Source organism: Aulonocara sp. 'chitande type north' Nkhata Bay, linkage group LG22, assembly GCF_057382095.1.
Source record: "Aulonocara sp. 'chitande type north' Nkhata Bay isolate Kocher_YH1m ecotype deep benthic linkage group LG22, A_spYH_male_GT1.1, whole genome shotgun sequence".
Lineage (NCBI taxonomy): Eukaryota > Metazoa > Chordata > Actinopteri > Cichliformes > Cichlidae > Aulonocara > Aulonocara sp. 'chitande type north' Nkhata Bay.
The window spans coordinates 37,391,563-37,415,922 of record NC_141364.1 but is presented as its reverse complement, the minus strand read 5'-3'; the positions used below and the strand labels follow the sequence as shown (position 1 = coordinate 37,415,922).

Here is a 24,360-nt window from a genome sequence, read left to right as displayed (position 1 = left end):
TTTAGCAAGAGCAAAGCAAAAGCTGAATCAAATAATCATAGAATCAAATCACTTGCACTATACAGAAATCCAATCTACTCTGAGCTAATGCTGGTTTCTAATACTGATGTTGGGGTGAAGGAGAGAGAGGAGGGTGGGCACGCCCTGGCCACTGGGGCATTAGTTCTGTGTTATACAATCCAACAGGAAAGCAGCCAAACCATTGGACATTGGTCAAGTTAACATTCCTGAATACATACACACAGAGAACCTCTGAGCCCCAAGGTCAGCATTAGCACTAACATGCCACTTTAAAGAGAATCTCAGTGAGAGGTCAGATATTGAGACTCCTATTATAGATTCTTCTTATTCATCATTATGATTAAGACTTATACCTGGTTATATTCTTAATTGCAATTAGACATGAACTTTTAGCAAAATCACTTAACGATAACTCTATTATAGTACTCTGCATTCAATCATAAAAAGGCTGGATGCTGAAACCTTTTACTTCCCTTTTGGATGACTCACAGGACCTCAACCTCTGCCACTCCATGTCCAAAAACTGCCAGGTACTGTTTTATGGAGCAAAAAATTAAGAGTGAAGATTTTATGAATAATACCAACAATTACAAAAGCAGACCTTTAGTAATAAGTAATCTTTTATTCATAATGCACAGTAATATAAAAATAAGACCCTACTGAAAAATGACGGGCACAGATGAAGCAGTACAAAATACAATCAACCAACCTAAAGTAATGGTAAATGGCCTGTATTTATGTAGCGCTTTTACTAGTCCCTAAGGACCCCAAAGCGCTTTACATATCCAGTCATCCACCCATTCACACACACATTCACACACTTGTGATGTGAATGTGTAGCCACAGCCACCCTGGGGCGCACTGACAGAGGCGAGGCTGCCGGACACTGGTGCCACCGGGCCCTCTGACCACCACCAGTAGGCAACGGGGGTGAAGTGTCTTGCCCAAGGACACAACGACCGAGACTGTCCAAGCCGGGGCTCGAACCGGTAACCTTCCGATTACAAGGCGAACGCCCAACTCTTGAGCCACGATCGCCCCCAGTAGTAAGTAAAGTAATGAATAAAACACATTTCAAACAACACCTGCTTGACAGTTAGAGACCAAACAATTTCTTTCCTTGGCAGAAAGTTAAGTTAGCTATTCAGCTTTAGTTTTCAATAAAGTTAGGCAACTGAAGCAGTCCCTTTGAAATGTCTACATGTACATAAGATGCAGAGTCTACTTGTACTTGTGCATAGACTTGGCTTTAACAGTTTCTAAAACATTATTTAGTTTTTCAACAGCATCTTCTGTGCTTTGTACTACACAACATTCAAAGTTGATAAAGGAGTTTTCAGAATGATTTTCATTTGTTTAAAATGGCTACAAGATATTCTAGTGTTATAGTAAGAGAATGTACAACAAGTGCACTGAAATGTTTCAGTCAATGCAACCCCCCCCCCCAAAAAAAACAGATTTCCAAACAAACTTGGTATTTTATTTTTTATCACTTGAGTCCTCACAGTGTACAGAGTAATGCCTTTCTTTCATTGCAATTTTTGCCAAGGTAGAAATGTCTGTTTCCATGTTTGGATAGTTGTCATTGTCCAGCTCTGCTAATTTTGCAAGTAGCACTAGATGCTTGCAAAGAACTCCACTTATGAACAGTTGCAGTAGGACTCAACAGGGCTAACACACATACTGTTAGAATGTGCATTTTTTGTGGCCATAATGCTTATCATATGACATGCTGCACAATGACTGTGTGGTCTTTCCAAAGTTTTATTATTTTAAATAAAACACAGGCCTTAAAGCCCACTGCTCTGTAGCTGTTTTGATTTTTTTTTCTAGCTCTGATGCGGTTAAATTGTAATAGTCTCTTTTCTTGTCTTCACCTGACCCCACATTGAAACATTTATAATGAAGGGTTAATGATTGAGTCCACCTGGCGTTTTGACACATGAACACAAAGTTGCGTATCTCTTCTTTTCCAGTTCCCTATTTTGTCATCATTCATGGCAGTTCTTCTAATGATATTGTCCATTTCTGGTGGAAAAATAAAATAAGTTTAATTAGTAGCTATTAATTAATTCACATGAACTTGTTTTGGTTTCCCCCCCCCCCCCAATACAATTTAAATTTGAACAAACTCGGGCCAAAAGAAATGCCTAAACTTTCATATGGTGGCTCTGGGCTATACTTTATATATGGCCCAGGGCAAATTTAGCTTTTAATTCATTCTATCAATATCTATCTATCGATATATAAAAAATGTTTTTCAAAATGACTGAAATACTCGCATACCAGATAAATTGCAGATGAATAAACACTTCAAAAAAAGTACAGAATGCCATTTTAAGAACATTTATTGTGAAAAAAAAAAAAATTACATTACAAGACTAACTTTTTTCAAACAATGTAACACAATTCTTAAATAACAAATACAAATGAAGATAAATGCACAAACAGTTCTGAATAAAATGCAAGTAAAATATCAGTAAAACACAAAATTCTAAATGGTTTAAAATAAAGTTCAAATAAATAAACATTACAATTCTCCCTGCTGTCCTGATTACTTATTTATATTGCACAAAAATAATATTTGAATTAAACCCTTCAAGTTTAACAGGTTCCTTTCTGTTAAATATAGCACAACAAATTTCAAACTTGCGATATGTAGTGCAAATACAAACACAACATCAGTGTTTATGGTCCTTGCGTGCAGTGATTAAACTTTCTTGCACATCAGAGGTTGTGACTGAATATCTGCTGTTGCTTTTGTCAAGATGAACTCTCTTCAGTCATCAGCTATATACGATGATCTGAACCTCGGGTCGACAAAGGAGGCCATATCCAGGAGGTCATCAGCTGCAGAGTCTGTGTACTTCTCATTTAAATACTTGAGGATGGCTCTCTTCATGTCCTTCGTCAGGTCTGTGTCTTCATCAGCTAGAGGAAGAACTGCATTATTTAAAAGGTGGTGCACAGGTTTGACATACGACACATTCACATACTCATCTCCCGACAGAGCATCTGTGAACTCCATCAGGGGGAGAAGTGTCTTGTTCACAGATTCCAACACATCAATGTCCTGCCAAGTTGGTACCAGGTGCCTGGTTTTTCTGTCTGCTTTCAGGACCTGAAAGTAGAGGGGGCTTATGTGCGTGTGAAGCCTCGAGAAATGAACCTTTTCATGAAGCAACTACAGGGTGGGCCATTTATATGGATACACCGTAATAAAATGGGAATGGTTGGTGATCCGCTCCTCACGTGTTAATCTCTTCGACATGTCAATGGCTGTGAATAAAGAGAAACTTGTAAATAACTCATGAAAGAATAAAGTTACGTTGAAACCAAGCACACCATTGTTTTTCTTGTGACATTACCAATAAGTTTGATGTGTCACATGGCCCTCTTCCTATTGAAAAAAACAAAAGTTGTATCCAAGATGGCCGACTTCTAAATGGCCACCATGGTCACCACCCATCTTGAGGAGTTTGCCCCCTCACATATACTAATGTGCCACAAACAGGACTTTAATATCACCAACCATTCCCATTTTATTAGGGTGTATCCATATAAATGGCCCACCCTGTATATATCCCTACCACATGCTTCAAATTATACCGCGATATAGATTTTAGGCCATATCGCCCAGCTCTAATATGAACTGTATATTCCTAACCCCTGTATTTATTTTAATGCCTTGTGGCAGCTTTTGAACATCGGTGGCATCTATTAATGTCAAATCTATCCATAAATAAACTGCATTTACATTTAACCAACATTTCTGTTTAACACTTTATTCCCCATTTAACACTTTAAATGATAATAATAATAAAGTAAAAAATAGTAACAATAGTATTTGTTTTGTTAAAAATGGTTGTGAAAGTCCAAAGCCATAAACCAGTTTAGTGGCCTTTTAAAAGGTTAAAGTCTAGGTTGGCTTTGTAGTTGAAAATAAAGTGGTTTAGATTGTCCTTCTGAACCAATACGTTAAATTCCACAGTTGATTCATCAGAAACATTTTTGGTGGTCTGTGTTAAATATCAACACTGCCACATGCTTTATCTGGTAATTGTGCCTTTTAGAAACTGAAGATATTGAAAGGTAGCTTTTAACAAGTTTTACTGTTTGTTTATTGGGACTTTGTCTTTCTTGGAGTATATTAATATTTGATTCATTTTGTTTTAGTTTATTCTGGCCTCCTCTTTACAACTTTGTATGTTCTTGTAAAATTGCTGTCTCCATGTTTAGGATTATAATCCACTGTCTCTTGTGCCTTGCTGTTGGTCATGCCTCCTTTGTCATAATTAGTTTCAGCTGTGACTTGTTACCTTATGTTTCCACTCTCCCTGATTATCTCCTGCATGTATTTAAAGCCTCCGTTTGTAATGCTTCTTTGTCTTGTCACACTGTGTACGCTGTCTGGTCGTGTTGCTTTACTTTATATCAGTTTAATGGCTAAGAGTCTGTTCTTACTTGTCCCCTGCTAAGTTTATGCTTTTTGCCTTCTTTTTGGCCTCTCTGCATCCTTGTATTCCGGTCCCAACTAAACTTCACATCTTATGATCCATGAAGGAGACTGTGTGCATATGTGGCAAATAAGCACATAACTTAATTCAGACAGAGCATACAAAGAACAAATTGCGATATTAAAAAAAGGTTGCCGTAAATCATGAAATGTAGCTGAAACAAAAGAACTTCAATAAAACTCAAACAACTAGTGATGCGCGAATCATGAATGAATCGTTCAATACTGGAGAATCACTTGAATCATGATTTACAAGCCCAACTGACTCACTGACTCATCCCTGTTGCTGTTAGCAGCAATATATCTAGCTTATAATTAAAATTGTGGAGAAAAAACACAACATCCAGTATCTTAACAAAAAAAAACCTCAGCTCTGAACTGGAAGAAAAAACCCTGAGTAGAAGCTCACATCAAGACAATACCTCCTCGGTTCACAGTAGCATCGCTCTGCTAACATGCTAACAGCACATTTGAGCTAGAGGTCTGCATTCCCGCGGCTGTCCCGCGGGAGCCGCGGGACCCGACCAGATTTCTTGCGGCACGGGAATAAATTTCCAAATAAAATGCGGTAGCGGTCGGTAACTCTGGTGTAATTTGAACGGGAGCGCGCGGTCTGAAAATATAGCGTGCCCGACATTTTTTCGGAACAGCATATCTGTGATTTCCTCATTCTAATTGAGCACTGGTACAGCCAGTGCTCACGCCTGTTACACGCACTGAGCGCATGGATCAGTGCTTTTTGCACGTGCATTTTACTTGCACAGTCTGTGACTCTGTGCGCGCATCACCTGCATCAGAGCGCGCTTTACCAACATGGCAGAGCAAACTGAAGATGCAATTTCCTTGAAGGACGTTCAGCTGGGATTAGACAACGGTCAGTTTACTTTAAGGAAACCCACATCAGGCAAGTCTGATGTATGGGAGTCTTTTTCATGCGAAAAAAATTACCCTTTGTACAATGCGATAAATGCCTCAAAGTTTTACCCTTTTGCAGTCACAAGACTGGAACCTCAGGTTTAAGGCGGCACTCATGTCCCATCACAAAGGGGCAAACAAAACTGGCATTTACTAAATCTTTGCTGGTGCCAGAGAAGTTTAAAAAAGAAACCAGAGACAAATGTGTTCAGTTTGTTTGCCAAGACATTCGACCGTATGATACCATCTCTGGAAAAGGCTTCACACAGCTGGCCCAACATTTGGTCGACACAGCAGCAAGAATAGGAAAATTCGATGTCTGTGAGATACTACCACACCCCACAACGGTGTCAAGAAATGTTGAAATGAGGGCTCAGAGTCTACGTAAACATGTTGTGGAGGAAATCACTGCAACAATATCGAAGTTTGGATGCGCTGTTACAGCAGACATATGGACAGAAACATATCGAAAAACGTCCTTTTTGTCTGCAACCATCCATTACGTTAATGAGCAATCTGCGCTACATTCAAGAGTGCTTTTTGCTGCCCCTTTTGACCCAAGCACCTCAAAGACAGGTGAAAACATTCGAAGGCACCTGCTGCAGAATCTCAGAGTGTTTGGCATTGATGCGACAGACATGGGCAAAAAGATTATTTTTGTCACAGATCGTGGAGCCAACATGATCAGTGCCTTACGAGAATACACGAGGCTAAACTGCACAGCGCACATACTAAACGTGACTCTCTCCAGTGCGTTTGGTCCTGCCATAATCGAAAAGTCTCCAGAGATCGCTAGCCTTCTGACTGATGTTAAAAAGTTGGTTACATATTTCAAACACTCAGGACAGCAGGGCAAGCTTAAAAAGTCACTGAAACAATCCATAGAGACACGATGGAACTCTAACTTTGACATGTTAAATTCTGTCTTGGAACAGTACGAAGACATTGCATCTGTGCTGACTGAGAGCAATAATTATGACAAGATCGGACGCATTAGCATCAGTACTCTTAAGTTACTAGTATCATTCCTAAAACCCTTCAAAGAGGCAACTGACGACTTGGAAACTGATAACACAGCTCCCAGTGCCTCACTTGTTCTTCCGTGGTCTGTGCGATTAATTGAGCACTGTACATCAGCCACAAAAGACCTTCTGCTCTCTGAAATTGCAACCGTCTGTGTAACACGGCTGAAAGAATTACTGTCAGCAGACAGCACTTCATCCCATTCTGTTCACATGCTTTATAAAATAGCAACCTTTCTGACACCAAATCTGCGAGGTCTGAGAATGTTAGATGAAAGAGGGCGACAGAATGTGATACAGGGAGTCAAGGAGATGATCGAAGATTTAAAGTTTGATCATGCACATGATGAGGATGTTGAACCAACACCTGCCAAAAGGCCTACTGTTCTTCATAAATTTTCAGATTGGGAGGAAGAGGAAGAATCATGTGGATCAAAATCACTAGATGTTCAGATTCAGGAGTACAGGACCATGAAACTTGAATTATCAAGTCAACAAAACATTTTGCAGTGGTGGAATTCCAACAGTTCCCAGTTCCCTGCCCTGAGCAACCTTGCAAGATTTGTCCTCTGCATCCCGGCAACGAGTGCACCTTCCGAGAGAGCATTCAGCCTTTGTGGTCGGATTTTGGAGGAGAGACGTTCAGTACTGAAACCCTCATCAGTCAGTGACATTCTTTTCCTGCATGGAAATTTAAAATAATTTGGATTTTTTAAGTAAGTTTCGTTCATTTGATTAATAGTTTATAATTTTGAGATGTCGTTTATTGTTGTATTTATATATGCATATTTTCTTTTGTAGGAGAGACCTTGAATTCGACATTGGGACATTTTTTCGTTAAACTGATAGTTTAAACAACCATTTAATTTCGCAGTGGCCAACTATTTTGTTCTTTTGTTTACAATTTTAAGTGACTTTTTTTTTTCGCGACACTTTCCCTACTGTGTTGACAGAAAAATGTTACGTTTGTATTTTACATAAAAATAACAAGTAGGCCACAATGCTGTATTCGTTTTTATTTATTTTATTTTTGCAACACGTTTTCCATGTTAAAAGATAAATGTTGCATGTTGACAGATAAATGCATCTTGTTTAAGAAAAATAAATACAATCATTGCACAACCTGCAGTTTTATCTGTTATCTCTATTTTTTGGTGGTACCCCATTTAAATGTGAGATTTTGGAAACCAGATCTAAATTTAGCGGGAACGGTCGGGTCGGGTAGAAAATTATTCTAAGCGGGCAGCGGGTGAACAAAGACTGAATATACAGCGGGAGCGGTCGGGTGCGGTACAAAACCTTGCGGGAGCGGGCGGGAGCGGGACTAAAAAAACATTCCCGCGCAGACCTCTAATTTGAGCTACTCACCCCCTCCCTTCCCTGTGCTGAATCATAGAGCGAACGAATCACTCGCTCACCCCCTCCCTCCTGGCTCACAGCTGCTTCTTCTTGGTTGGCAACCAATGTTAAGGCGCATTGCCGCCCGCTGGCTCACAGCTCAGTGGACATTTTGATGAGAAAATATATATTTGACACATTTAAGGAAAATATTAATAAAATAAAAATAAACAAAATAAATGTTTATTAAGCAATTTTGATAGGAAACTGCTTAATTAGGGCCCGAGCACTGAGAGTGCGAAGGCCCTATTGTATCTGCTCCGTTTCTTATTATTAATCAGGCAAAACAAGGGCCTTTTTGGGGGCCTAAACATGCTCAAAAACTCGTGAAATTTTGCACACATGCCAGGTCTGGTGAAAAATTTTGTATTTTCATGGTTTTACATATGAGCATGTGAAACTGGCTCTGTAGCACCACCTATGCCTTGTTAAAAGCAAATTCAAATTCAAATTCAAATTTTATTTGTCACGTACACAGTCATACACAGTACGATATGTAGTGAAATGCTTGGACAACTGCTCGTGACCTAAAGAAAACAAAAAAGGAAAAGGCTATGAATAAGAAAGGAAATAAATATGAAAAATTAAAAAGGGTAAATTTAACTAGGAAGGAATAAAATATAAATTAAGGTTAAAAATGAAATAATTGTACAACACAAATTAGAATGAAGGGTAAATTTAACTGGGAAGAATAAGATAAAATATATAAATTAAAGTTGAAAATAAAATAACTGTACAACAAAATACACAATACACAATATAGAACTATATAAGAATGTATGAAGAAATCTAAATATAAATAAATATATACACAATAACAGCAGCTGTACAAGTATTAACCGGAAATGAAGAATATAGTGACCAGTGTTGTGCAAAACCAAAGTCCAGAAAGTCCAGTGTGTGTGTAAGAACCATATGTGTGGGTCAGTACTGTGTGGTGGTGTGATTGAGAGACCGTATCGCAGCCCTACGAACACATATTTTGAGCTACATGTATAAAATCTGGCACACATGTGTATCATGGCAAGATGAACAAAAAAGTCAGTGGGCCCATTGACGCAAACCCAATAGGAAGTCCATAATTTAGTAGTGAAGGTGACATTTTGGCTCTAATTTTGCCATTTCCATGCCACGAACTTTTTCGAACTCCTCCTTGGGATTTGGTCGTATAAGCTTCATCTTTGGTCAGTGTCAACTACACACCTGGGCCATGTTAAATTGCAGAGCTTTTGAGTTTTCGCGATACAGTGAGGCCGTGGCGCCACCGCCATCAATTTTCCTACGACATATAAATGTTCGACTGGATGGTGGCCTGGGAAAATTAAACCGGCAAACTGTGTTCTTTTTTTTTTGCAAGTTTTAGAATGCCGCTTTGAATGCTGTTGTACAAATGAGACAATGTCCAATAAAGTTTCATCTTGTGAAGGCAATTCACATGTTACATATTCATCAATAAACTGAATCACCTCTTCATCTGTATTTTTATCAGTCTGCGGAGCATTCTCAATCCAAAACAGACCGTGCACATGAGGTGAACCTTGCTGTTGAAATTCTACTCTGTAAAAGTAATCCTTAATCTTACCAATCAGATGCAATGGAGACATGAGTACCTCCTTCAGAAAACAATGCCACCAAAAGTCAAACATCCTTGCTGCAGTCACAAGATTTCGACGCAGCAAATCATACCTGTCTGCCCACTCTAACTGTTCAACTGTTTCTGTTCTACCTTGCTGATTCAAAATACTATAAAGAAGATTTGTCCATCGCATGTCAGCTGACGAAAATGAACAAAACCAAGTGGGGATACCAAGCTGACAAACACAAGCTAAGAGGTCACGCTGTGCTGCCTGCCAAAAAGCTGGAGTACCTCTAATAGGCTTAAGAAAACGGTACCCATCATCAAACTCCAACAACCTCTTCAAAGACTCTTCATCTTTCAATAACTCATGGCTAACGTTCTGATATGTACAATCACCTTTTCCTTGTCGCAATGCTTTTGAAACATTTGAGATAACCTGTTAAATCTCAGACATATACTGAGCAAAAAAAGATATATTCGACATTTTGTGCAAACCTGCCCATCAGCATGTAAAATTCGGTTATTAAAACAACGGGACAATGTCAAACGCTTCTCTCCGTTTTCATGATACGTATTCACCCCCTTTGGAAACAACACTGGGAAACATTTGGCTTCATTTGCATGATCAGAAAGTAATTTTACAGGATTATTCCCTTCTGCTGGAGCTAGATTTAATATGTTAGTAAAATATTGATCTAGTGCTTCCTGTCCAATATCAACAGGCATGAGACACGTGTCCTGAAACATACAGTGCTGCTGTCTGTGATGCAAAAGCTCATCATCAACATTTGAAGATGCAACACTGCTTACAGCATTTTTATTGCTCTCCTCTTCCAGAGCTTCATCTTGTTGCATACAAAAGTGATTTTGCCAACTTTCATTGAATTCTACATCTTTATAATGCACATTTGACTCTTTTAAATATTGCAAAGCCTGTCTTATGTGGATAGTGTCAACAAACTGGTATTGATAATGGCCTTTGTAAGTGTTACAGGAAAAATGATTCTATGTTTCTTTACCTTCTTTTAAATGTACAAAGATGCCTTTTGTCTGCCCTTTGCCTATGGTTAGATTAGTTTAGAATTATCTTTTTAGACTTTCTCAGCAAAGACATACTGTTTTGGGACATATTGTTTTAGATTGTTTTATCTCTCACAGCCTTCTCCCAGCTCTCTGCTGACGAGACTAGCGCCACATATGGAGTTGTTTATTTTATTTGTTTTGTTCTCACTGTCTTTCCTATAAAAATTACCAAGCCACTGTGCATGGTGTGAGTTGTTCTTAGCAGCTCACCCGTGTACACGTTTGATAAAGAAAGTAACTTTGTCTCATTGTGTCTTTATTTCTCCTGGGTCTTTTACAGAGTTTTCCCCCTACATTTCTTGGTCCTTCGGAGCCGGAGCGCCTCCATCGTGTCCCATCTCCGTGACCAGTCCACGTTGCTCGTCTGTCGACAGCCCACATACTAGGTGTGTGGTCAAAGACCAAGGGCGTTAAATTCGAGTCTTGGCCAACGTTCTTAGAAAGCGACCCACGGTGGTGGGGCCCGATCGAGGTGGACCAGACCCGGCGACACTGACCAGGTAGATACAGACACACTGACACAATCTTGCGTAAAATCGTATTTTAAATTCAGGGAATTTAAAATAGCGAAAGTAGCTCGTCGAGACTGGAAGCTCCCCACTTCTGTGGGTTTAAAGTAGCTCGTCGGCTGGTAGCTTGGAGCTCGTCGACTGGAAGCTCCCCACTCTTGTGGGTTAGGTTTGGAGCTCTGAGTAGCTCCCCCAGCTGGGTCAAGGGAATAAGTAGCTCGTCTACAGAAAGACTGGCAGCTCCCCTTATTATAAGGGTTCCGATCGCGCGAATAAGTGTGAATGTGAATGTATGTGTGTATTGTTGTAACTAACGGAGCAAGCTGACTTTTCACGGTCCAATAAGAGACTGAGCCGCTCCTACTGTGTTTTTCTTTCACTGCTGTTCGCTGAAGTGCTGGTGGTTTGGGAGAACGGTCGAGTTCCGCCTCGTAAAGTTCACACCGCTTTTGGAAATAGTCCGAAAGTAGAAGGGCGTGTGAGCAACCACTCTCATTCCTCATATCAGCGAAGGTGGATAGCAGCTGTATTGCCAGTGTATAAATAAATCAATAAAAATAAATAACTAAATAAATACATAAGTAAGATACACTAAATAATAAAAATTGAAAAATGGGGAATAAAACCTCTAAACCTGTTGCCAATAATGGGCAGTATACACAAAAGTTCATTAATGACGAACAGTGGATAGAAAATAAATATCCAGGTGCAGGGAAAATCAGCGCAAGGAGATGGCGTAATCCTAAAAAGACGTCATGTCCTGGGTGGGAGGGTACGTGCAGCCCCGCAGCTTTAACACAGCTCAAAGATAGCTTATTAAAGGAAATAAGTGCAACCACAAATCTTAGAAAGAAAGGAAAACGCACAAATGAATTAACTTTCCTAGATGCATGGAAAAAAGAGCAACAGAGACGTGCTGAGAATAGAGAAAAGAGACAGAATAAAAAACAAAAGCAAAGCTGTGAAGTGCCTGAAGCAACGGCTGCAGCCCCTCCCCCCTATGTTACTGCCTCTGCATCAACTCCCAAGCAAACAGACAAAGATGCAGCTGTGAGTAACCCTTACGGTTCAGTGCAGGCAGATTTAGCTAAAATGTCATTAACACATGCACCTGAAGCAGATATAGGGGAAGATCATGTAGGCAGGGAAATATGGCCTGACCCCCCAAGCCCCCCAGGAGTATTTCCATTAATAAGTTCACCTAACCCCAGATATGGTCAGCCGATTGGGCCTATGGGGCATCAAGACGCACACCCCACAATTCTTGTGTTTAGACCATGGTCACATGAGGATCGCAAAAATGTCCTTAAAGATGTCCCGCCCCTGCATGACGGTTTTGACACATGGAAGAGAGCAGTTGAAGCAATTAGGAATCAGTGGTATTTAAACGGTCATGAAATGTACCAGGTACTTCAAGATCTTTTAGGTTTAAAGTTTGGCTCAGTGAAAGGCTCTTTCACTGGGGGGGCAATTAATAATCCTTTAGATTCTTTAGTGGTCGGCAACGGACCACAACCCCTGCGTGCAGGTGACCCTGAATTAGAAGGCCAACTACATAATTTCTATGAACGTGTGAAACTACAGCTGGCCCCCAAGCCAAACTACAATAAAATAGGAGAGGTGAAACAGAAAGAAAATGAAACTGCATCAGACTTTTTAGACCGCCTGCGCCCAGTTTTTAGGCAGCATTCAGGTTTAGATTATGCTGATGGCGATGCAACGCCATTCCAGCAGCAATTAAAAAATGCGTTTCTAAATGGCCTGCTCCCACCAATCAGAGCACATGTAGAGAAACATTGGGTCACAATGAACACTGGCAACCTGCCAGATGCCCTGTTACATGCTGAACACGCCACAAAAGTGCACAAACAGAAAAATAAGGCTGACGTCTTCACCATAGATTCAGAGACAGGTTTCCTTGCATTTTCGGGAGGCTATCAGAGACAGAAAGGGAAGCAAGGTAATCGACAGCAAGGCCGCAGACACAGAAACAGAGACAGCAGATATGAAAGAGACAATGCCTGTTTCAACTGTGGAAAACGAGGTCACTTTGAACGAGAGTGCAGAAGTAAGCCACAGACACATAATAGTAGGAGGAACAATGACAGGCAAAACAGTGGCGAATCTATGGAGAACAGCGACATGTGACTAGAAAACACACAAGACATGAACATTGATGAGGGAGGGGAAGTTTTTAACATAGAACAATTGCTATTAGGGTCAGAATACAAACCAATGCTGCTAATTCACGTGAACGGGCAACCAATCCAAATGTTGTGTGACACCGGAGCATGTAAAACGGTCCTAAGGCAGCCGCCTAAAAACTTACAGTACTCAAGAGATGCATTACTTGTGAAGTCAGCCACAGGCCACACCACTGTACAATTACTAACTGCCCCGTTAGAATTAATGCATACCGAAAGTGGCCGCAGGTGCTTCATTAAATGCATATATGACCCGTCATGCCCAGTAAACCTACTAGGAAGAGACGCTTTGACAGAACTCAAGATAGGCGTGATACCGGAAGAGAATGGCATGATTGCTGAATGCATGCTAAATGACAACACACCAGAGCCAGATAGCATTAACACGGCACACAGCAGCAATGTGTGTCTCTCTCAAGGCTACGGTGTCCCACATTATTACTGGACTCTTGAGTTGCCCGAGCTCACAAAACTACACAATGTGGCCCGCAAATATACACCCCCAACATCCTATTTCCAGAAACCCACTGACTATCACAACACGTTGAGATTTAAACAAACTCCAGGTCCAGACCCACTTTACGATAAGCAAGTGTGGAAGCTAGGACAACAGAGTTTGACTTTACAACACCTGTATGTCACAAAGTCGGGAAATGCAGTGTGCTCAGTAATCCAATCAGCAGCCGTGAAGGCTTTGAACCGCATGCCTAAGCCACACGTGTCTGTAGCGCATGACTATCATTCAGACTGGAAAGATTTAGGAAATGTGTTAGCCAGGGTTGAAGCAGACACTTATGAAAAAACGGAAGACACTCATGAAGGCTGGCTGCAAGGCCGCCGGACAGGGTGTTTCCGATACACACTGGGTTGGGTGGTCACAGTCAGGCCCGCTGTACACCTAGCCGATGCCGCTGAAACACACGCACATCTGACTGAATGACACCAGGCAGCACTAGCTCAGCTGCCTGAAACTCTCTGGTCTACAGGCCCTGCTGATGTAGGCCTTATAAAAAATGCTGATGAAGTAAGAGTAAAACCTCTCTCAAAACACAGACCACTGATATCTCAATACCCACTCACTGCTGAGGCTAGACATGGCATTCGCCCAGTGATAGCAGCCATGGAGAAGGCAGGAATTTTAATAAAAACAAAGACAGCCACCTGCAACACTCCTATCTTTCCTGTTAAAAAAGCGACCGCGGGTGCATACCGTCTAGTACATGACCTGAGAGCTATAAACGAAGTGACTGAACAAATCTCACCTGTGGTTGCTAATCCACACACTATTTTAAATCAGGTCACACCGAACGAACAGTGGTTCTCAGTAATCGACCTTTCAAACGCCTTTTTCTCAGTTCCACTACATCCAGACTCACAGCCATTGTTTGGCTTCACCTATGAGGGTCAGAGGTACACATACACTCGTTTGCCCCAGGGTTTCCAGAATAGCCCAACCCTCTATGCAGAAGCACTGAAGAAGTCAATGTCTAGCTGTAAGCTCCCACAGCTAGGTCAATACTTGCTGTATGTAGATGACATTTTAATAACCGGTCACACACAGCAGGCGTGCAAAGACAACACACTTGCTGTGCTACAGCATTTGGCTGAACAGGGCCACAAAGTCTCAAAACACAAACTGCAGCTGTGGAGTGATAACGTTACATATCTCGGACACACACTCACAGGCCAGGGCAAAACACTGCTGGGAACCAGAAAGCTGGCAGTGCAAAACACACCCAAACCTAAAACAAAACAACAGATGATGAGTTTTTTAGGTTTGTGTAATTTCTGTAGAGCTTGGATTCCAGAGTATGCACTAACAGTTCAGCCACTCCAAGACATGATTTATGGCAAAAACCTTGCTTTGCGTGACACAATAACGTGGACGGTAGAGGCAGACACAGCATTTACTAACCTAAAGGTGGCTTTACAAACAAATGTAGTCCTGGCCCTGCCTGATTATGACAAGCCTTTCGTGCTGCATGTTGATGGGGGGGCCGGCTACATGAAGGCAGTTCTGACACAGGCTTTTGGTGACAAACAGCGCCCTTTGGCATTCTACTCGTGTAAATTAGACGCTGTAGTTTCGGGCCTGCCGACTTGCGTCCAAAGCTGTGCAGCGGCCACAGAGGCAGTAAAGAAGTCAGCAGACATTGTCTTAGGCCACAAACTAGTTGTCAAGGTCCCGCATGCTGTCACATCTATACTGCTGCAAGCCAATCTCTCTTACCTGACTCATGCCAGACAGCTATCGTATGTAGGCATTTTACTATCACAGTCTCACATCACACTGGAAAAATGTGGCACACTGAATCCAGGGACTCTAGTGAGCACACCAGCTGATGGAGATGTGCACAACTGCCATGCAGAATTAGACAAAGACACCAAACCCCGCCCTGACATCCATGCTGAGCCACAAGCTGGTTTTACTGATGTCTTTGTGGACGGATCGGCCTCTAAAGACAACACAGGTCGTAATTGTGTAGGTTACGCAGTAACCACAGACAGTAGAATAATAGAAGCAAAACCACTTTCTTCTTCATATTCTGCACAGAGCGCTGAGCTGATAGCTGTTATTCGTGCATGTGAAATCCACAAAGATAAACCAATAAACATTTATACAGACAGCCAGTATGTTTTCTCTGCTGTGCATCATTTCGCAAAGCTCTGGCAAAACAGAGGAATGATTACATCAACCGGTAAACCAGTCCAGCATGCAAGCCTCTTACAACACCTGCTGACTGTAATACATTTACCACAACAACTCGCATTGTGTAAATGTGCAGCACACAAAACTGATGGCTCTTTTATTACTACAGGCAACAATTTTGCTGACAGAGCCGCAAAACAGGCGGCACAAAAAACACACATGACATTGATGGCAGTAAACACACATCAGATTCCACTGGATGTGTTGCAAAGTGAACAAAAAGCAGCAAGCACAGCAGAGCAGGCAAAATGGCTAAAACACGGTGCAGTTCTGACAAACGATTTAATGATGTGTTATGGCAAGCCAGTGTTGCCAAAATCGCTCCACAAAATGGCGGCATTAGTGACTCATGGCTGTACGCATTTGTCATCGGGGGGAATGACCTGTATTGTCAACACTCATTTCTACACTGTAAATTTTGAAACTTCAGCAAAACAATTTGTCAGAACGTGCATGACGTGTCAAAAATATAATGCTCAAGGTAACCTGCGACCAAGAAGAGGCCGTTTTCCAACTCCGCCTCATCCTTTTCACACAATTCATATGGATTTTATTGAACTAAGCGAATGTCAAGGGTCAAAATACGCCCTAGTGGTTATAGACGTGTTCTCAAAGTGGCCGGAAATCTATCCAGTGAAAAAGGCAGACGCAATTTCAGTAGCAAAGTGCCTGTGCAATCACTTCATACCCACATATGGCATCCCAGCTTTGATACGGTCAGACAACGGCACTCATTTTGTAAATGATGTCATCACTAAGGTCTCTGAAGCACTCGGTTTCAGCATAAAACACCACTGTGCTTATCACCCTCAGAGTGCAGGCCTTGTAGAGAGAACTAACGGCACTATAAAACAAAGGCTCAGGAAATGCATGGCAGAAACAGGAAGGCCGTGGCCTGAATGTTTGGGTTTAGTGAAAATGTGGATGCGCTTAACACAAGGCTCCCATAAACTAACTCCATTTGAAATCATTCATGGTAGGCCGTTCCCACTGCCCATCACCAGTCAACCAATAGACAAATCAATCAGAGAACACACATTAGCAGAGTGGATGTCTAAGCTATTAGAAAACAAAGAGATCGTTGTACATAATCAACAACCTGATGATGTTTCTCCAGTGTCTTGCAGACTAAAGCCCGGTGACTGGGTTCTGATCAAGGTGCTCCAAAGGAAAAACTGGAGCACACCCAGGTGGGAGGGGCCATACCAAGTCCTCCTCACTACACCGACCGCTTGCAAAATTGCGGAACGACCATCCTGGGTCCATCAGAGTCACTGCAGGCGAGTCAGTGAAGCCATCTAAACACAGCTGACGGCAGGCTTGCCCGCTTGTTGTGATCTCGCCCGGTGGAGGGGTCAGCTTTCCTGGCCGGGGGGTCTACTCGCGACAGGAGGGTGTGTTCCGTCGTCATGACGTGGTGGCTCTTATCAACTGCAGCGGCCCTGACCATGGCCGGGCTCCTCACCTTTGCTTCCGTGAGGGACAACAAGTCACGCTACATGGAGAAAAGGCAGACACTGTATGACAAAGGAAAGTACACCAAGTTTCCCCATGGATACGCCACTAACTTCTGGTGGCAGTTTATGAACACTACAGCTCACTTGAATAACAAAACTGACTGCTATGCATGTACCCATATGCCCCTATCCTCACAGACGTCTGGCCTGTGGCCGTACAGCATACCTGAAGATCGCAGTTGGTGTCTGTTGGGCCTGGCAACACATCCAGGCTACGGTACTCTTTGGTCCAAAGCCAACTACAGCATCCCAGCAAAAGCGACCTGGAGGTCATCATCACTCACAAATGTGAACTGTTCCGGACAGACCTACCTACTGACCTGGCCCCAAGTCTCAGACCCACTGCCTGATGTAATTCTACTGAACAAACTGAACGCATCACAACTGCCAGTATGTGTGATGAACAATGGCTCGCGGGCAGTGGGGGAGCTGCCTACTCACCTATGTAAGTCCATATACACTTTCTGCCCACCAAGGAACGAGAGGAAGTGTATGGCCTGTTCAATCAACGCCACCTGTGCCAGTGACACGACGCTGATGGGCCTAAACTGTCGCTCCGACTACAGCTACCGAATGCCACTAAAAACAAAGACTCAGTACCAGACAGGATGTGCACGGACGGCACCCAGCAGCAGAGGAACCAGAGTTTTGGCTGACTGGTACTTCCTATGTGGCAACAAGGCTTATCTGTCACTCCCTGAAGGTTGGGGAGGTCTGTGCGCCCTGGTGGAATTATCAGATCATGTTTTCTTCATGCAAAGTGTTGCACATCACCCAAGCAGCCGGCAGAGACGTGAAGTGGACATCGCCTCCCCCAATTCTTTCGGCATTACCGTGGACACTGGAGTGCCGGGAGAGTTTCGCATCTGGGGAGGAGGAGTGAAATTCTTACAGAGCTTGATCCCCGGCATTGGAGTTGCCGAGGTGCGAGATCACGTGGAGATCAACCGATATGCTCTGCTACGACACATCAACTTGACTAAGACCCTGGGAACCGCCTTAGCAGGAGAACAGCAGGCCATCAGAACGATGGTGCTGCAGAACAGACTGACACTAGACCTGCTAACAGCATCACAAGGAGGAGTTTGCAAGCTGATCGGGGAAACATGTTGCACTTTTATCCCTGATGGATACGAAACTGGAGGAGACATTTATGAAGCTTTGCAGAATTTGACCGCTCTGCAAAAATATGTCACTGACCACACACCTGGAGCAGCTACAGCACAAGGCTGGCTTGACTGGCTGTTCAGCGGTTCATGGCTGGCTGCTGTAGCAAAGCCATTTTTTCTTCTAGGTCTCATCATGATAGCACTGCTCATATTAGTGTTGTGTGTGTTGCCATGCCTAAGAGTAATGATTTCAAAGATGATAACAACTACAATGACTGCTTATGTTGCCGTGCCTCAAGAAGAACAACATCCCGTTGCAATTCTGTTAGAGGAGAACTTGTACTAACTGCTAATAAATGACGTGGTGATTAAAAATGACTTGTCAAGTGATCATGCACTGATTAAAACATTAGTAGGTTATGCAAGTTTTCATCCTTTTATTTCTTTGAAGTCTTGATTTTTAAACATAAAGTTTTTCATTTTAAATATAACGTTTTCATGCTTTTATTTTATTTTTTGTAGTCTTCAGTTTTAAACATAAAGTTTCCATTTTAAATATGAAGTTTTCATTAGCTTACACATAAAGTTTTCAATTTAAAGTTTGCATCATTTTAAGTATAAGGTTTTCATGCTCGTACTTTTTGAAGTTTTAAGTTTTCATTTCATAATATAAGGTTTTCATCCTTGTATTTTTTTTTGAAGTTTTCATTTTACATATTAGGTTTTCATCATTTTTAAAATATAAAGTTTTCATTTTACTTTTCATTCTTTTATTTTTTTTGTAAGTTTTCGTTTTAAAATATAAGGTTTTTATCCTTTATTTTTTTGTAGTTTTAGTTTTATTATTTTTTCCACTTGTTATTTCATTTACTATGTTTTTCATTTCCTATGTTTTTCTTTTTATTATTTTCTTTTGTTTTTTTCTTTAGACCAAATGACTGCCATTTCTGCTATGCTGACATTTTGAAAAATTAAAAATTGTTTAAGATACTTAATAAATGATTTTCATAGACAATTGTTGTATACATTTAAAATAAGTTAAACAGGGGGGAATGTTACAGGAAAAATGATTCTATGTTTCTTTACCTTCTTTTAAATGTACAAAGATGCCTTTTGTCTGCCCTTTGCCTATGGTTAGATTAGTTTAGAATTATCTTTTTAGACTTTCTCAGCAAAGACATACTGTTTTGGGACATATTGTTTTAGATTGTTTTATCTCTCACAGCCTTCTCCCAGCTCTCTGCTGACGAGACTAGCGCCACATATGGAGTTGTTTATTTTATTTGTTTTGTTCTCACTGTCTTTCCTATAAAAATTACCAAGCCACTGTGCATGGTGTGAGTTGTTCTTAGCAGCTCACCCGTGTACACGTTTGATAAAGAAAGTAACTTTGTCTCATTGTGTCTTTATTTCTCCTGGGTCTTTTACAGAGTTTTCCCCCTACAGTAAGCCAACTTGTGCTTTAGTTTTACTGGTAATAAAGAGCCTTCCATGCTAGAACGGGGTAAGACATTGGTTTCTACAATGTTTGCTGGAACACATGTCACTGGTCCATGTACTCCATTTTGTCCACCCTTAGGTAAGACTAGCATTTTCATAAATGGTATATGTAAAGCTATTAAATGTTGTTCTAAGCTATTTAAACATGCCAATTCAGGTGGAATTGGCTGCACTTCTAAATTATTTTTTACAGACTCTGGAGGCACTTCATTTTTAATTTTATAATGGCATGTATAACAGATCCACAGTTTAGCTTTAGCTGTGTCCAACCAGTGACATGGATTTACACAATCTTTATTACATTTGTGTAAATAGTCTTCAGTTATACATTTTTCTGCAATCAGTGCTGCAGTTTTAGTTTTGTTATAATAGCTTTTTTGACAATGTAACACCTGATGTCTAAATAACAACCTATGGCAGACACAGCAAACAAAATCTGGTCCATCTTTTACTTTAAAAAATTTTGTCATCACAAAATCAGACTGCTCTGCCTTTTCTTTCATTTGCTGCCTTTTTAATTTGACACCAGCAATAACACGCATCTTATGTTGTTATATCAACATCTTGCACACAAATTACTGGCTCAAAATGACCATTTTGACACATTAAATATATCCCTTCATTTATGACAACAGTACTCGTGCAGCTGTACATTTTCCATTTGTCACCATTAAATATAAATATGTCCAATCCACAAGCATTTGCTGCAGCCTGAAATTCTGTGTCAGTAGCAGAATGTCCAACATACTTTATCTTTGACTTTAAAACATACTCTGATATTGAAGCATAACCTTTTCCCACAAACTTCATGTACTTTTCACCATTATTCTCTATGTACTTTACAACAGCAAGCCTTATCTTCTTATGACTCTTCTGAGAACCATTGATTATTTGAGATAAAGCCCTGAAGAAACTATTTCCATCCTCTACAACCTTATGTTTTACAAACAACACCTAAAGGACCATACACAGAATGAACGTTTTTATCCTGCTTCTCAAATTCAACATTAAATTTGCAGCATAAAGTATGTGCAACTCCATTAGAAAGAGGACTAAAGCTAATCTTTCCCTGACCTTCATCATTCAAAACCTCAAGATCAGCATCTGTATCTAGTACTACTGCATCTGCACAAAATGTGTGATCCTGTGTTTTCTCAAAAGTACTTTTATCCTTACTCTGAGACCTAGTGCTGTATCCTCCGATAACAGATGGACTGGTTTTGCAGTAGCCATAACAGGTCTGCAGTTCAGGCTTATAAACACAAACCACCGTCTCATAATGATTCCCATGACGATTTTCTAAATATATTCCCTTTACTGACAAAAATTGCCATTGCAGCTGTATTTTAGCCAACGGTCATCATAGAATGTAAATACATCAACTCCTAAACTGTTTGCAGTTGCTTGGATTTCAACTTCTGTAGCCCAGCTGTTAACATTTCTCATTTTAGATTTCTGAATGTAGTTTGCAACTGATGAATACTCTGTTCTTAAAATATTTCTATATATTGCAGCATTCCTCTCCAACTCTTTCACAATGGCAAATCTTATCTTGCGATGGTGCTTTTGTGTGCCAGTCACAACCTGAGAAATAGCTCTGAAGAAACAGTTCCCATCTGCCACTATGCTTTCATTTTTGCATGGAACACCTAACAAACCAACACATGTAGATGCTGTTACACTAATTTTTTCAAACTCCACATTAAACTGTGTGCACAAAGCCTGACAAACCAACTCACAAATGGGACTAAACACCAGCTTGTTGTTTGTCACTTCACTAACCTGAGACACATCATACTGTTAACTTTTTTGCTTCACTGTGACCCACTGAAATCTTGCGCTTTCTTGTTGCATCATTACACAATAAACCTAAATCATACTCAGAACTAGTCATGGTCTTACCAGAAGCTTTGCAACTCTCTGCCTCTATTAAAGACTCCACAATGCCAACACCACTGATGTCTGGTTCATCTTGGGTTGAATCAAAACTTGATTCAGGTGTAAAGGTTTTGCTAGTTTCTTCACAACTGTCTTTGGGTCTGGCACTTTCTGACGCCACAAGGTACCTAACACAAACACCAGCTACTTCAAAAGGCTTTTGCTTCTGACTCAGGCCAGTTGCCAGCCAGCAGATGTGTCCGAACACATCTTCAAGAGACCTGAAGCACAAAACAACACTTCTTCCCTGCTCACTCACCAAACCCACAGCACTGTGTGCATGAGAATCAACTACTGCATATTGTCCATTCTCAGAAATGACTGCACATGTACTCCCACACAATGTCAGAAGACATGTATCATACATGGCACAAATCTTTTGCAGTCCACTCTGCAGGGTAGTGTAGACACCATTCTCAATGAGTTCCCCATCAAGCACATCAACAATCTCCATACTTAAACTCAAAGTTTTGCCCATCAATACAATAACTTTTAGGCAAATCGGGGACACACAACACACTGGATGAAGTGCTTATCACGTTGCAGTCTCTCAAATTGATGTACAAAAGGTCACCTAAAACTACAACTCTGTCAAGATGTTTTGTCTCCCATGAAAGGACGCTATCAACTTTATGTTTTGCCAGGCTAACCAGACTTATAGCCATACACTGAACTCCTCCATATTTAAATTGATCATCAGCCTGGGGAAATGATCCTCTCACACTCTTTATAACGCAACTGCTATCCTCTGCTCCAACTCCTGTGACAGCATTAACAGTTTCAAGGTTGACAGAAGTGTTATCAAGTTTAGCTGTAAGATTTGTATCAACATCCCTGTCCACAAACACTGCACTACTCTCCACGTCAACATCAGCTTGACCTGCCTGCACAGAAATGCTGCTAACAGCATACCATTGTGCATCTAAAGACTTCTGTAGATTTCTGATGTAAAGCATCAGGTCGTCAAGGCATGTGTTTAAAAACAGCCACAGCTGTGCCAATCACGTGTGCCACAATCAACAACAACAAAATAATTCATGTGATTAATGATGACACTAACTGCAGTGTGAAGATCCAACAGACACATGCCATCCCTCAGATGTTCCTGCTTTCCATACAACACAGCCTCCCCTTCCGACAGCCCAAAATCTGTAAACTGGCGGGCCAATATCGACTTTCCATTTTTGACCAAACACAGTGTGCTCTCCTATCAGCCTGTAAACCCTATGCTTGCTGCCACTGTCCTGTCTTGCCATAGCTATATACCTAACTAACTGGCACCCCTCTACACATATATCATCAACATCCTCCCATTTCCATGTACACACTGGAGCTATCATATGCTTGATTGCAGCCACAACACTGCGGGCAATTGAGGCATTCACATCTGAAGTGAATGGTGCACCTTGAACAGCAGTCCCAGCAACAATGGATGCTTGCAACTTCTCTGCACAAATGCAAACATTTGGGTTAGCATTGGACTTACCAGAGGCGATTCTTGGTGTGCGCCGACTGTAAGCCAACATTCACTGTTTATACCATCCAAACAATACACTAAGACTTACCATCACATGCAAATATAATAGAAGCTTGCAATGCATCCAGCTCCTGGGCAGTGTTATTCAGCACTTCTTTTTTGACATCCAGCTGTTCTTTTGAAACAGAAACCTTTCTTTCAGCTGCACGCCTGAGCCGCACCTGCCGAACCAAGAGGTCCATTGCCTTTGCATGAACTTGAAGGCACCTTGTATACAGATCATCTCTGCTCACCCCTGGGTCCAATCAGGCATACTGAAATTACAAAATATTTTGGATTATAACAAAGAAAACAGTTATTCGCTTCAATTGATGCTGCCGCTATAATTTAATGTTTATAGTGCCAGATCACAACAACAGCTGCATAAAAGTCTACAGCTTAACAGTGACTGCAAGCAAGCAAGCAAGCGAAACCCTAAACACAGCATCCTGCCCAGCTCTGTAACAGGTAATGTAGCGTAAAAACAGATTTTTCTACACTAAATACAATTTAAATATTTGTTAATTACAGTTTATAGTTGAAATTCTTGACGTAACGCTTCAACTTCGGGATCATTAATCCCAGCAAACTTTGTTGGGGAAGCATATGCCATTCTTGTCACGGCTGGGGCGGCAGTTGTGTGGAGCTGAGGAAGGAGGATCCAAAAGCAGACAGTGGCGGAGGTGCAAGTGGGTTTTATTTACAGTGCACAATAACCACGGTGTGGGCAGAACTGAACATAAACCTAAACTGGAAAAGCTAATACAAAAGGAGGACGAGGAGCGAGGAGCAGAGAGACTCAGAGAAACACGGAATAACATTA

General features: G+C 41.3%; 1 protein-coding gene across 1 annotated transcript; it reads left to right on the top strand.

Moving 5' to 3' along the window:
- The first annotated feature begins 10,914 nt into the window (after positions 1–10,914).
- LOC147304656 (uncharacterized) lies at positions 10,915–19,237 on the top strand. Its single transcript, XM_086280529.1, has 2 exons — positions 10,915–11,034; positions 17,075–19,237. Exon 2 carries the CDS (start codon positions 17,367–17,369, stop codon positions 18,927–18,929), a length of 1,563 nt encoding a protein of 520 aa, XP_086136655.1. The 5' UTR covers positions 10,915–11,034; positions 17,075–17,366; the 3' UTR covers positions 18,930–19,237.
- Positions 19,238–24,360: the final 5,123 nt, after the last annotated feature.